A 16,299-nucleotide genomic window follows, 5' to 3' on the forward strand; every position below is an offset into this window, starting at 1 on the left:
ATGTATAAACAGTTGCAAGAGAGAATGAGGAAACTCTTGATGTCTGATATTGTAAAGATCTCTAAGATAAATGGAAAAAGCTAGGGTTGGAACCGTAAGAATAATAGTATGTTCCATATGTTTAAAGGAGTTGGGAGGAGAACATACAGTCATATTTGTCTATATATACATTTAACAAAATCTCTGGAAGGACACAGGAGCTATTAATAGCATGTGTATATGTTCCTGTGTGCATACGTGAAAGGAAGCATGCAGGTCAGGACTAGACATAGCTGTCTTTGTGCAGTTAGAAAAAGAAGAAAAAAGTGCTGGTCCTCAGTAACCTCCACTTCTTGGTCCTTGAGAAAGATGATTATTATAAGCTGGTTTTGTTAACGTCAGAGACTTGGCAGCCATCCATTGGAAATTTTTAATGAAAATAGGCAATACAAGGATTTCTTTTTTCAAAAACTCTAGACTAAGCTTTTTATTATATTGAGTTAAATTTTTTCTCTAGGAAATTTGACTTAACCTTCAGTTACTTTGTGATTATCTGGTAATAGTAGTTGTATAATTATATTAAAAATACTTGATTTTATTAAGATCATCTTATAAATTCTTCCAGGTAAAATTTTTATTATTCATTGATAATATGACCCCACATATATAATTATATAAAAACATTAAGGTTGAATGAAAAGGTAAAACACAAAACTACACATTCAATATCATTTTTCTTGTACTGAAATTTTATATAGATGTAGATATTAATTTATATCTATATATTACATATAATTATAGGTATTTACTTATATATATATGCACAATATATTTATATGTATATGTCATATGCATTTATATCTAAATTTTTAATGAAATAATAGTATGTCCTTGTAGGTTTCTCTCTATGTTCGTGTATGTGTATGTCTTAGGAAAAAGACTAGAAGGAATTAAGGACTTAGACCCAATTGTGTTATCTCTTAGTAGTAGGATTTCAGATGTTTTTTTTTTTTTTTCAGATGGTTTTTAAAATATTTTCTTTGTAAGCTTTTGTATTTCCCCACATTTAAGTGATTATATATTACATTACATTGATGATAAATGTTTTAATGTTGTTTCTCGAAGAATTTTTACTGAAGTCTTTTTTTCTCCTTCATGAAAAGAGTTTTTCAGCTTATATCCTTAATGGATACCGGATTGCCTCAGTGTTCTAATGAGAAAATAGAGCTTGCAATTCTGTGGTTCTTGGATCAGTTTCGTAAAACGTACGTTGGCGATCAACTTCAAAGAACCTCAAAGGTAGGTTTTTACTAGAGATTTTTTAAAAAACTCTTACTGAAAATGAAGAAAGATGTTCACATATAATAGCTTTAAGCTGAATGATATATTTAGGCAATTTCTACCTAAGAAATTTAATTGATTAATTGAAATCAATTGATTAATTGGCATTGAAGACAACTTGAGATTAATTTGCTTATTATATGCCTAGATTTATCATTTTCTTTGAAGATTGATTGGCAGAGTTAGTGAATGTTTTTTATGTGGGTAGTCATTAAAGAACTATGATTATTTTAACCACTTTAAAAGATTTTGCCTTATATTTATTTCAAAGTATAAAACAAAAGATTTCCTCTTTTAGTAGTTCTGGGCTTTTTTTGGTCACTTATTTATGTGGTTTCTAGTATATTTTTCTCTCATTACTCGGCATTTTTACATGATAACTGATGAGGATCAGGAGAGCTAGACCTGTCTGTGAGAGGCCACAGTTAAATCACCTTAATGTAGAGGACACTCGTAGTATGATGATTGAAAGTTTAGCATCAACAAATTTCGATGAATTGATTTTAAGGCATAATGAGGGATTATTGAGGGCTAATTTATGTGAACCCTAACCGGATATTTAGTAGTACTTGTGACACTGAATAAGATCTATGAGGTTTTCTTTTTCTTCTGAAATAGTAATTCTTTCTAAGCCTTCTCTATAAGATCCTAAGGACAATCTTACCTCCTTTGGATTTATAGCTTCTATTAGTAATGTTGAAGGATTTCTTACTTGAAATATTTAGAATAAGCTTTTAATATTGAACTGACCTTCAATACATTTATGCTTTTCCATTCATAATAGTCGTATAACAGTGGGAAAAATTTTTGTTTGGTTTTGTTAATATCATCCTTTCGTTTATTTTGGGTTTATTTTCTTTGCTTTTTAAGAAAGTGATATAGCTTGGTGCTTCCCTTTTTCAAATATATTGTGATATTTTATTGCCATTTCAATAAAACTTTCTTAGAATTTAGTTGCCATTGAATGAGACCATTAGGGAGAAAAAGGAGTAACTAGAAATAATTAGAGTCAGACCAAATTAGAGTCAGACAAAAATTACATGGTATGACATTTATATAGGGTATCTCTTTTAAAATCCAAGTTGTGTTACTTGAAGGTTGAGAATAAATCAAATTATGATAAATTGTTTGATTTTAAATGTACCCAGAGAGTTTGATATTTTGCTTTCACAAAAGTGAAATATATATATATACTCTTTAAACATTAGTAATCCAATATATGTTTGGTCTGGGTCTTAAATCAGAATAGTAAAACATGGAGTAGAAAAGCCTTCATATTAATTGTGTTTAAAGTACTAGGAAAGATATATGTAAAATGACACTAGTTGTTTACATCAATGGGATTTAGGAATTTTTTTCCAGAATTTTGTTGTTACATTAAAAAAATAGAAAAAATATATGTGAGAGTTTTAGATGTCAAGAAACAGGTGACAGAAAAAGACACATTTATATCTTTATAAGGTAATCGGGAAAAAAAGTGAATTATAGAAGGTCGGTTTTTCTTTTTTGAAAGAGCTTACAAATTAGGAAAAAATGAGCGTATCATAGACTGGGGTTGATTCTTCCATTATAACTTAATGTTTTTGGTGTATGCATCTAATGCTGTTTTTTAAAAAAGTGGTAGTCCTACAGTGATTTTATTTCCAAGGCGTTCCTACTGCACAGTCCTAAAGGGAAGTCAGAGCTTTCTGCTTTCCCTTTCTCGGGCTTGTCTGCCAATCTGCCTTTGTAAAGCCTTGAAGAGAGTTTTGGGGGGTCCTTGATATGTGCCCTGGCACTCCTCTAGGAACTCTTCACACTCCTTCTAATCCTTACAGTAATCCTGCAAAGTTGGTATTATTTTGTTTGTTTCTCTTTTTCAAAATTGGGATTATGGTTCCCATTTTACAAATGAAACAAACCATCTGAGACATTTTAAGTTCTCTACTAGTTTTTTGGCAACCAACCAAGGAAGAGCAGATGGAAAATAATTTTTTTTTTTTTTGGTGAGTATATTGTCACATTCCAAACTGTGGCAAAAAAAGGGGAGAGTGTTAGATAACTAGTAGGCAAAAAATACTTAGTGTGCACTTTTCTTTAATCAGTAACTATACTGAACACTCTTAAGCATTATCTCATTTAATTGAACCATATAAAGCATGGCTTACAAAGTTCTTCCCAGTCTTTTTTCTATGTATGTCAGCAGTTTCATGTGTCAGTCCTCCATATTTGTACTACATACTTTATGTGTACTGAAGTTTTTTCAACTTCAACAGCTTGTGTTCTCTGTCGATTCTGGGCCTTCACAGATGTTTCCTCTGCCTAGAACATTATTTCTTTTAAATCAAACTTCCACCTTCCTGTCTTACTCTGTTGACTTTTACTTTATCTTTCACATCAGATACTCCATCCTTTAGGATGACCTTCTTAAATTCTGGGAGAATTCCTTTTTCTCTGTGTTCTCTAACACCCTATTTTAGCACTATTACACTGCATTGTAATTGTTAGCAAAACATACATTGACTATAATTCGGGTTAGGGCTGTCTCCGCCTTTTTTATTATAACCTCCAAGTGCCTGGCATATTGCTTATATGCTTTCTACTAAATAATGTTTGAATGTATATATTTAGTAGAATTCCATAGAATTTGGGTCTAGATCTTATACATAATACATTCATGTGATAAAGGGTATGTTCTTGAGTTGGAAAATGAGATTAGTGAAATTATTTAGTAAAATTATTTGGCAATTTTAAATAAGGTATACTGCTAAGCATCCTCAAATTTTTAGATATGCATAATAAGTGCTTCAGGAACCCAGGTGGAATCATTGAGGAACCTGGTGATGTATAGAATAGAAACATGTGCTGTAAATGAGAAAGAAGAGTCATAAATAGTAGCTGTAGGCATTTTTGAAGAAATAGTCTGTGTCAAAGATTTCACATAGCACTTGACAGGCATCTAATTTCATCTCACAAAGACCTGTGGGAATAGTTGTTTTTATTAACACTCTGCCCACCCCTTTTTACAGATTTGGAACCTGAAGTTTGAAATGGTTAATTAACGTGTTTAAGTGGTTGAATCTGGGTTTGAACCCAGAACACCTGATAAGAGAGCCTGTGATGCTTATCACTTTGCTGTACTGCCTCCTTTTGGATCTTTCACTGCAATATTGAATAGGCCTTCCAATCTAAATAGGTCTGAATCTCCCAAAACCCATTCCTCCTACTTTCCAATTTTGAGGAAGAATGACTGTGAACCCCAAATTTCCACTTTGTTCTTACTTTTTATATCTGGTCTGTCAGCTAATCTTGCAGATTTTATTTTCTTAGTATCTCTCAATTTGACTCTTTTCTCAGGCCCTCAGTTTTTATCCTCTCTGGTACTGCTTGTCATTTCTCACTGGACCTCAAAAGTTTTCTGACTCTCCTCTTTGTTTCCTTTTTTGCCTTTTCCCCACTTCAGTCCATTTTCCATACTGCCTTGTGGTAGTATGGAAAATGAAGGAAAGTAATCCTTCCTTCAGCAGAAACCAGAGAGAATAGTGTAATTAATACTCATACACCCACCCTCCAGCTTTGTCAAATCTGAATGCTTTGCTCTGTTTGCTTCAGATCTGTATGTTTTTAAATGAAATGTTAGTGGCCTGTTGTTCTGATTCTGTTCTTACTTCTTGCCTGCAAAGTAACCATTATTCTAAATTTAGTGTTATTTTCATGCATGATTTTGTTCTATTCCCACATTTCTCTGTAGTTCTAAACAGAACATAGCACTGTTAGCTTTATAGAAAATTAGTATGCAGAAACTTGCCATTTTTGATCAACCTTGTTGTTGAGATTTATCCATGGCGATACATGTAGACCTAATTTTTTAAAATTATTAAATGGTATTATAGTATATTACTGTGCCATTACAGATGTATTTTTCTGTTAATTTATGTTAGATTGTTTCCAGTTTTTAAGATTATAGAAAATAGTGCAGTAAACATTCTAATACCTTTTTCCTCATGCATATGTATGAGTGTCTTAAAGGTGAATCCTGGGAGTGGAATTGCTGGGCTATAGACTATATATCTTCAGCTTTACAAGATATTATCAAGTTGCCCTCCCAAGTGTTTGAATAGTTTATTCTCCCTCTCCCAGTACAGTATGTGTTGCTGTGTGTTGTCTTTATACTTGCTTTATTCAGACTTTAAAATTTGCAGAATTTCTCTGCTTGAAATTCTTACTGGTTTCTCATTATGTATAAAATAAGCTCCTTATTATGGTCAGGGTTTTTGTACCTTTGTAGCCTTTTCTTTTGACACTGAATTCTACTCTATGACATGCTTTGTGTGTGCTGCACTTCTTTCCCTCTTACCTGTTCCTTCTTATTATCCAGTGAATATTAATAAGTCACTACTGCATATTAGGACCAGGGATACAATAGCAAATACGATGGTCCATCTCTCCACTAAGTTTATAATTAAAGAGGAAAATGGACAAATAAAAAATTACAAAACTTACCCCCACTTATACGGTGAAATGCTATATGATAAGGAAAGGCAGACTTTTACATAAAGGGTGCTGGGCTTTTGGTTATATCTTTGTAAATATTTGGATTATTACTCCACAGCATACGAAAATTAAATCTAAATTAGTCAGTGATCTTAGAGTGAAAAGCAGAAGATTATCATTTAGGGATAGGAAGGATTTTTTTCTTAAGGCATAAAAAGCCCAAACTGTAAATGCAAAGGTTGATTAATTCTACCCATATTAAAAATAAAAATTTCTGCAGCTCAAAATATACAGTAAACAAAATAAAAAGACAAACTGGAGACAGGATGAGACCTGATACATGTAACTTAAAGAGAATCAATACCCAGTTATATAAACAATTTCTATTAATCAATAAGAGAAAAATAGCCTTGTAGAAAAATGGGCCAAAGATATGAATAAACAATTTACAAAGAGGAAATCATAGTCTCTAATCAACATGAAAAAATGTTCATCCTTTCATGGACTTAGGGAAATGCAGATTAAAGCTATAGTGAGATATGGTATCATACCTATTAGCTGGAGACAGTTAAAAAGTCTGATGAAAGCATGTATTTGTGAGGAAGTAAAATAGAAAACACTCCTATACACTCCTAGTGGAATCCAAACCAGTAAAATGTTTTTTGAAAATAGTTTAGCAATATCTTGAAAAGTTGAAAATACATATACACTTAGACTAGGTGAAAACTATAAAACATTATTGAAAGAAATGAAATGAGGCCTAAATAAATAGCTATATGCCATATTTGTAAATTGGAAGACTCAGTATTGTTAAGACTTGTTATGTAAAGTAAGGTATGATAACAGTATGTCACCAAATAGAGAATTTCAATAGAGATACAAATTATTAAAGATGGAAAAAATAGAAATTCTGTACTTGAAAAGTACAATAATTAAAAATGAAAAGTTCACTTGAAGGCCTCAACAGTATATTTAAACTGACAGAATAAAGGATTAACAAGCTTGAGGATAGCGTCTTAAGCATCTGCCTTTGGCTCAGTGATCTCTGAGTCCTGAGATGGGCTCCATGCTCAGTGGGGAATCTGCTTGAGAGTCTCTCTCCTTTCCCTCTGCCCTCCCCCATTCCCTTGCATTCATTCTTTCTCTCTCAAATGAATAAATATTTAAAAAATAAATAAGGCAATAATGGCTTAAAATTTACCACATTTGTTGGAAAACATTGTACGTCAAAGAATACAACAAAGGTCCACATTAAAAACACATCATAGTAATAATCCTGAAAGAGAAATTGTTGATAGCAGCAAGAGAAAGAATATTCATCACAGTTACCAGAGGGAGGTGGGTGGGGGGGAATGGGTTAAATTGGTGATAGGGATTAGAGTACATTTGTGATGAGCACTGGGTGATGTATGGAAATGTTGAATAAAAACTTAAAGAAAGGGGCTCCTGCGTAGCATAGTTGTTAAGCATCTGCCTTCAGCTCAGGTCATGATCCCAGGGTACTGGGATTGAGCCCTGCATTGGGCTCTCTGCTCAGCAGGAAGCCTGCTTCTCCCTCTATCCTTCCCTGCTGCTTGTGCTCCCTCCCTCGCCATCTCTCTCTCTGTCAAATAAATAAATAAAATCTTAAAAAAAAAAAAAAAAAGAAAGAAAACAGGGCACCTGGGTGACTCAGCGGGTTAGGCATCTGCCTTTGGCTCAGGTCATGATCTCAAGGTGCTGGGATCAAGTCCCGCATTGCGCTCTCTGCTTGGCAGGGAGCCTGCTTCCTCCTCTTTCTCTCTGCCTGCCTCTCTGCCTACTTGTGATTTCTCTCTGTCAAATAAATAAATAAAAAACTTAAAAAAAAAAAGAAAGAAAGAAAACAAAAAGAAAATTACTACATGCAAGGGGCACCAATAAGACCAATAGCTGATTAGTCTTTAGAAACAGCAGAGGTCAAAAGACAGTAGATGACATGGTCAAAGTGCTGAACCAATAACCAAGAATTCTATATCCAGCAAAACTATTTTGGAAAATTAAAGACATTACCAGGCAAACAAAAAAGAGAGAATTCATTGCTTTCAAAGCTGCCTTCTAAGAAATACTAATAAAAGTACTTTAGGTTAAAAGCAAGTGACCTCAGATAAATCCACATGAAAGAACAGTGTTTATTATGTATAAAATAAGCTCCTTAAATTGGTGAGTGCTGTGAAGTGTGTAAACCTGGCAATTCACAGACCTGTACCCCTGGGGATAAAAAATATATGTTTATAAAAAATAAAAAATTAAAAATTAAAAAAAATAAGCTCCTTATTATGGTCAGTGAAGGTAATTAGGCAATTTTAAAACATAGTACTTTTTCTCTTAACTGATTTAAAAAGCAATTGGATAAGATAATTACATATTTTATACACATATTCACTGTATTGATGGCATATAGCGTATGTAATATTTAATATATTTGCCAATAACAGCATGAAGAAGATCGGTAGTTGCAAAGTTGGGGGCTAAGGAAATGACACAAGATGGCAACTCGAATCCACGAGAACCAATAAAAAAGAACCAGAAATGGTTAGAAAGTTGACGTAACAAACACTTTAGAAATATGTTTTTGCTCTTTCTCTCAACTTCATTAAAAGATGTAAAATTAAGTGAAGAAATAATTATCATGATCTATTGTTGGATGTATAATATATAAAGTAATAAATTTTATCATATAATAACAATAATATTATGAAAAGGGAGAAGAAGGAATAGAGCTATATGGGAATAACATTTCTTTGTCTTTTGGAATTAAATTAGTATAAATCTGAGGTAGATTCTGCTAAGATGTATATGTTGAGTCCTAGGGAAACTACCTAGAAAGTAACTAAAAAATATTTTAAAATTATTAAAATTAAAGTTACTAAAATATTAACTAGAAAGTATTCATTTAATGTAAAAGCAGCACATTTAATGTAAAAGCACTCTCATAGGAAGGCTAAAGGAAAAAAATGACAAAAATGAGGGGCATAGATCTAACATTATTAATAATAGCATTAAATTTAGACTGGATTATGCAACCCAACCAATAGCAGATATTATTAGATTGGATTTTTAAAAAAATAATGTTACACATACTATCTACATCTATAGAACATACATTTTAAATTCAAGAATACAAATAAGTTGAAAGTAAAAGGATAGCAAAAGATCTATCATGTAGACAGCAACCATTACAAAGCTGGAGTGTCTATACTAACACCAAACAAAGTAGACTTTAAAACAAAAAATGCCACTAAGAATAAACAGGAACATTTTATGATAAAAGGATCAACCCATGAGGAAGATATAGCAATTAAAACATATATGTACCTAACAAGAGAGGTCCAAAATATATGAAACAAAAGTGACAGAAATAATAATAATAGTTGAAGATTTAATGACTTCATTTTAAAAATAATGAATAGAACAACTAGGCAGAATGTCTGAAGAAGGTCTTGAACAACTCTGTAAACCAAGTGGACCATAGGCAACTATGGAACACTGCACGCAACAGCAGCAGAATATGCATTACATTTTTTAAGAGGATTTTATTTATTTGACAGAGAGAGCACACAAGCAGGTGGGGCGGCAGGCAGGGGGAGAGGGAGAAACAGGCTCCCCAGTGAGCTGAGAGCTTACCATAGGGCTCAATCCCAGACCCTGTGATCATGAACTGAGCTGAGGACAGACACTTAACCGACTGAGCCACCTAGGTGCCCGCAGAATATGCATTCTTATCAAGTCCTCACAGAACATTGACCAGAATAGACCAGATGCTCAGTCATAAAACAAGACTTGATAAGTTTAAAAGAATTAAAATAGTACAGTTGTGTTCTCTAATCACTATGGAATGCATGGTAATCAGTAATGGAAAGAAATGTGAGGAACTCATAAGTATATAGAAAATAAACGACATACTTCTAGATAACCAATGAGTCAAAGAAGAAATCACAAGGAAAATTAAGAAAAACTTTCAGATGAAAGAAAATGACACAACATACAAAACTTACAAAATTTAGCTAAAGCAGTACTTAGGGATAAATTCATAGCTTAAGACACCTACTTTAAAAATAGATATCTTAGATAAATGGCCCAATCTTCCACCTTAAGACACTCGAAAAATAAGAAGAAACCTAAAGCAAGCAGAAGGAATCATGTTATAAAGATTAGAGTAGAAATTGATGAAATAGAAATTTGAAAACGATAACAAAAGTCAGTGAAATACAATCTTGGTTCTTTGTTAAAAAAAAAATGAAATTTATATACCTTTAGCTACATTAACAAGAGAGTACTAAAATCAGGGATGAAATAGAAGACATTACTACTGACCTTATAGAAATGAAAATGATTTTAATGTAATTTTATGAACATCTGAATGCCAGTAAGTTAGATAACTTAGACGGAATGGACAAGTTTATATAAAAATATAAACAACTGAAACTTTTACAAGAGAATATAGAAATCTGAATAAGCATATGACAACTAAAGACATTGAATTAGTCATCAGATTACCCACAAAGAATAGCCCAGGCCCAGATAGATTCCCTAGTGTTTTCTACCAGGTATTCAAAGGATAGATAGCAGTTCTTTATTAATGCTTCCAAAAAGTGGAAGAGGGGACACTTCCCAAATCATTCTGTGAGGCCAGTTTATACCAATTTTATACCAAGACCATATACATACAGAAAAATGTAGTGACCAATATCTGTTATGAATATAGATGCAAAATTTTTTTTAAAATACAGGCTAACTGAATCTAATGACTTATAAACACTTTCCTCTGATCAAGAACAAGACAAGGATGTCTCTTACATAGATTAAACATTGTACTAGAGGTTCTGGTCAGGAATATTAGACAATAAAAATTAAAGTCACACAGATTGGACAAGAGGAAGTAAACCCCTGTTCACAGATGGCATGATCTTGAATACAGAAAATCTTAAGAATCACTTAAAGTACTATTAGAACTAATTTTAAAAATTGGTAAGTTTGCAGAATAGATGACCAGTATAAAAAAATCATTTGAATTTCAATTTACTTGCAGTATACAACCTGTGAAGGAAATGAACAAAAAATTTCATTTACAATAGCATCAAAAAGAATTAAATACTTAAGAATAAATTTAACAAAAGAAGTACAAAACTTTTAAACTAGAAACTACATATCATTGTTGGAATAAATAAAAGAAAATCTAATAAATGGAAAGATATCCCATGGTCATGAATCAGAAGACTTACTATTGGGGTACCAGGGTGGCTTAGTGGTTGAGCCTCTGACTTGATTTTGGCCCAGGTCTTGGTCTCAGGTTCGTGACTGAGCCCTGTGTCAGGCTTCTTGCTCAGCAGAGCCGGGAGTCTGCTTCTCTTTCTCTCTCTCTCTCTCTCCCCCTTTGCCCCTCGCCTTGCCTGTGCTTTCTAAAATAAATAAGTGAATCTCAGGGGGAAAAAACTTACTGTTAAGATGGCAGTACTCCACAGATTGATCTATACCTTCAGCACAATCTTCATAAAAATCTTAGCTATTGGGGTGCCTAGGTGGCTCAGTCATTAAGCATCTGCCTTCGGCTCAGGTCATGATCCCAGAGTGCTGGGATCGAGCCCTGCGCTGGGGTCCCTGCTCGGAAGAAGGCCTGCTTCTTCCTCTCGCATTCCCCCTGCTGGTGTTCCCTCTCTCACTGTGCCTCTGTCTGTCAAATAAATAAACAAAATCTTAAAGAAAATCTTAGCTGTCTTAGTTTGCAGAGTTGGCAGTCTTACCCTACAATTCATATGGGAATCAATAGACCAAGAAGAGCCAAAACAATCTTGAAAAAGAGGAGCACTGTCTTTCCAATTTCACAACTTGCTACAAAGCAACAGTAACTGAGACAGTGTGGTACTGCTTAGCAATAGACATATAGGTCAGCGAAATAGAATTGAGAGAGTCCAGGTATAAACCCTCCCATTTACAGTTTATTTTTGACAAGAATGCCAAGACAAGCCAGTGGTGAAAAAGTAATCTTTTCAACAAATGGTGCTGGGACAACTGAATATCCACATGCAAAAGAATGAGGTTGGAACCCTATCTCCCACCATACCCCAAAATTACTTCAAAGTGAACCAGACTTAAATGTCAGCGTTAAAACTATGAAACTCTTAGAAAGAAACACAGAAGTAAAACTTCCTGACTTTGGATTGGGTAATGGTTTCTTCGATACAATACTGAAAGCACAAGCAGCTAAAGACAAAAAGAGAGAAATTGTACTTCATCAAAAGTTTCGTGCTTCAAATGACACCATCAAGAAAATGAAAACACAACCCACAGAATGGTAGAAAATATATGCAGATCATTTATATGAAAAGAGACTTGTATCAAAATTTATAAAGAGCTCTTTTTTTAAAAAATTATTTATTTGACAGAGAGAGATCACAAGTAGGCAGAGGCAGGTATAGATGGTGGGGGGAGAGAAGGCTCCCTGCTGAGCAGAGAGCCCGATGTGGAGCTCTATCCCAGGACCCTGGGATCATGACCTGAGCCGAAGGCAGAGGCTTTAACCCACTGAGCCACCCAGGCGCCCCTTATAAAGAGCTCTTACAACTCTATAATAAAAAGATGAGTAAACCAATTTAGAAATGGACAAAAGACTTGATAGACGTTTCTCCAAAGAAGACACATAAATGGCTAACAGGCATATGAAAAGATGTTTGACATCACTATAATTCATGAAAAATTTAATCACTGTAATTCAGGAAAATCCATGTCATTATTACAATGAGTTACTACTTCACAACCCTTGGGATGGATAAAATCATAAGGACAGATAATAATATTGGTGAGGATGTGGAGAAATTGGACCTTCATACACTATAGGTGAGCATATAAAAATGGTACAACCAGTTTGGAAAGCAGTCTGGACGATCTTCAACAAGTTAAACAGAATTACTATATGATCCAGTAACTCCAGTGTATATACCCAAGAGAAATAAAAACACACATCCACATAAGAATTTTACACAACTGTTCACAGAAGTATTATTCGTAATACCATGAAGTAGAAAAAAGTCCAAATGCCCATCAACTGAGGAATGGTTAACTAAAAACTGGTATATGCCAAAATGGAATATTACTCAGAAGAAGGAATGAAGTATTGATACATGGTACAACATAGGTGATTCTTGAAAATATTATGCCAATTGAAGGAAGCCAGGCACCACAGAACAAATAGTGTGTGACTTCATTGATATGAAATTTCCAAAATAGGCAAATCTATAGAAACAAAAGTAGATTATTGATTTCCTAGTAAGGTGTTTTTTTTTTTTAAAGGTGTTGAAAATATTCTAGAATTGATTGTGATGATAGTTGCAAATATCTGTGAATATACTAAAAACCTTTTAATTGTATACTTTAAATGTGTGAATTATATAATAGGTGTGTGTCTCAGCTATAACCAAAAAAACCCCTCACTTTTAAAATGGGGAAAAGATTTAAACAAGCTCATCGAAAGATGATATTTAAGTGGCCAGTAATCACAAAAAGATACCTAGCATTGCTCATTATCAGAGAAATATTAATTAAAACTTAAGTGAATTACTATTACACATCTGCCATAATGGCTAAAAATGAAAGGGACTGATCAAACCAAGCCTTGATGATGATGTGGAAGACATGAAACTCCTGTAGATTGATGTAACCATTTTCGAAAACTCTTTGGTGATATCTGCTAAAGCTGAACGTAATCTACCATCTAACTCATCAGCTTTACACTTGGGTAAAGAAATGAGTTTATATATATGAGTTTATATAGCCACCAAGTGACATGAACAAGACATGAACGAGAATGTTCATAGCAGTTCTTCACATATAAGAACTAGAAACCCATGTCTGTCAACAGTCGAATGGGTAAATTAGTATGTAGTCCTGCGGTGTAAATACTTCATGGCTGTAAAAGAAAAGGGGGAAAAATGCTACATGCAAAAATTTATGGATGAATTTATGCTAATCCATTTGCCATGATGATGAATGAAAAGTATATGTACTTTATGAGTCTACTTAACAATTTAATGGTAGTCAAACTAAATTATGGTGATAAAAGTCAGAATGGTGGTGACCGTTGGGGAGGGAGAGTATATTCATTGCAGAAGTGAGCAAAGGAGCTTTCTGAGGACCTGGAAATATTTTTATCTTGATATACACATAAGTAAAAATTCACTGAGCTCATAATTCTGATTTATGTACTTTATGTGTGTTATACCTCAATATGATTTTATTTTTTTTTTTACAAAAGATTATTCATAGAAGCATGATGTATAATTGCAAAAATAAAAGGAAACTTGCCCATTGGCAGGGGAATGGATAAATAGATTTTTGTGTAGTCATACAATGGGATTCTGTACAGCAATGAAAATGAATGATCTAAACTACATTCATTTTTGGCTAAATCCAAAAAAGCCTCTCTATTGTTGTATGAAAAAAAGTTGTTGAAGGATATGTGTAATATGATACTCCCTCTATCAAATGTTAAGAATAATATAAGAGGTTTCATATTGAAAAGGACTATGCAGGGGTCCAGCAAAGTGAGTGAAAGAAGATCCATATTCAGACACATCATTGGAAACTCAAACCATCAGGAGGGAGGTTGTAAAAGATCTTGAAAGCTTCCAGAGATGAAAGAGGTCACATTCAAAGGATTAGGAATGAAAATTATATTGTCCTTCTCAGTTGCAGCACTAGAAATGAAGACAGTGGAACAACACCCTCATGTTTTTTGGGCAAAACAATTCCAACTTGAAATTTTATAAACCAAAGTTAAACAAGTATGAAGGTAGAATAAATACATTTTCAGACAGACGGAGCCTCAACTTTTGCTTCCCCTACATCCTTTACCAGGAAGCTGCTGGAGGCTGTGTTCCACAAAATTAAGAGATTAAATCCAGAAAGAGGAAGGCAGGCATGGGATCTGAGAATCAGGGAATCCAACAGAGGAGAGAGGCCAAGGACATTTCCAGCTTGTTTGCCATCTGTGCCTCCAGTGAGAGCAACCAGTCCACACTGGAATAGGTGGGAGGTCATTGGGCTTTCCTTATCTTTCCTTCCTTTCTCCTTCCTTTCCATTTCTTCCACCTCCTTCCCTTCCCTTCCCTTTCCTTTCCCTTTCCTCCCCTCCCCCCGCCTCCTCTCTCTCTCTCTCTCTTTCTTTCTTTCTTTCTTTCTTTCAACTGATTGCCTAATATGGTGGATCACATTGGGAGGAATTGAGAGAGTTTACGGATTTGGGTTCATGCTACATAGAAACATAGAAATTAAGGGCAAATGAAAAGTGAATCAAACTAAATGTACAAGAAAGGAAATTCAATCATAGTACTATATAGCTTCTTTGTGAATAATAGGTACATTGTCATAAATATGTTAGGAGTCGAAAGATAATGTCTAAAGTTAAAGAACAGAGAAAAGCTCTATCAGCATGTTATTTAGAAGAATGCATGAAAATAGTAAAGAAATAGCTAAAAATGTTGAAAGTGGATTTACTAAGTGTCAGAATTGGAAGTAGAAAGGAGTATGTCAGAGGATGGTAGCTTAATTTTCAAATGATATGCATATGTAATTTTAATAGAAATATGAATCAATTTAGAAAGTACAGTATTATACATGTAGTGATAATGGTAAGCATAAGGTGTCATAAGAGTACAGAAGACAGGGTATCAGTCCAGATGCTGAGAATCAGTGAAGGCTTCTGAGAGGGAAATTGTGAATGGAATCTAAAAGAACTAGTAGGAGCCATGGGAAAGGAAGTAAAGCAGGATGCCTGTTTTAGGAGGCAGGAACAAAGCCTCAAATGTTCCACATTGGAAGAAATCCAAATAGATCAGTACAGCTAGGATTCCCAGTAGCCCCAGTGACCATTGCAGAGCCTAACATTAGTAAACTCTTAATAAATGTTTGTTGAATTAATAGTTGATGTATGAAAAGGGACCTTTAAGAATGAGAAGTCTGGGAAAGGAGATTCATGACAATCACATGCAACCTACCTTGTATCTAAAGCACCAGAGGTCTAGGCCGGGAAGATAGAGCAAATTCAGGTGTCTGCAAACCGACCAGTTTTTCACGGAACTATGTGGATCATTTCTGAGATACATAAATATTCTGGACTTTAGTGATTATAATAATCCAGCACTCTCTTGGAATAAAATGTACTAATTAAAAATATAGCTATTAATTTAACTGTATATGTAAATGGATCACCCATGTGAAATATTAGGATAGAATTTAAAACTTTAAAGTTTTAAAAAATATAATAGATTCTTATGTTACATAAGAATTTTTGCTATATTTTTTATTTTTGTATTACATCAGTTCTGTGGTAAATATTACCTACTTCCTTTGATTTCATTATATAATTGGTGCCACTATTTACCATAATTATATATTGCCTCAGCTTATGATTGAGATCAGTTTTAAATGTCACGTTTACATTTTAAAATGTGATATCCATTCATTTATTAGGAAAAGTCCGTTTTAATTTTT

At 33.7% G+C, this 16,299-nt stretch overlaps 1 protein-coding gene across 3 annotated transcripts in view; it reads left to right on the plus strand.

Annotated features, from left to right (window-relative positions):
• The window catches only part of RANBP17 (RAN binding protein 17), a 315,430-nt gene that overhangs the window by 75,584 nt on the left and 223,547 nt on the right, over positions 1–16,299 (plus strand). For all 3 annotated transcript variants that reach the window (XR_009407432.1, XM_059417349.1, XM_059417350.1), the window contains one exon: positions 1,143–1,278. Coding sequence is in view for 2 of the 3 variants with exons in the window: in XM_059417349.1 (XP_059273332.1) it covers positions 1,143–1,278 (136 nt within the window). In the remaining variant the exon portion in view is untranslated. The remainder of the gene's footprint in view (positions 1–1,142; positions 1,279–16,299) is intronic.

This window comes from Mustela nigripes, chromosome 12, assembly GCF_022355385.1.
Source record: "Mustela nigripes isolate SB6536 chromosome 12, MUSNIG.SB6536, whole genome shotgun sequence".
Taxonomy (NCBI): domain Eukaryota; kingdom Metazoa; phylum Chordata; class Mammalia; order Carnivora; family Mustelidae; genus Mustela; species Mustela nigripes.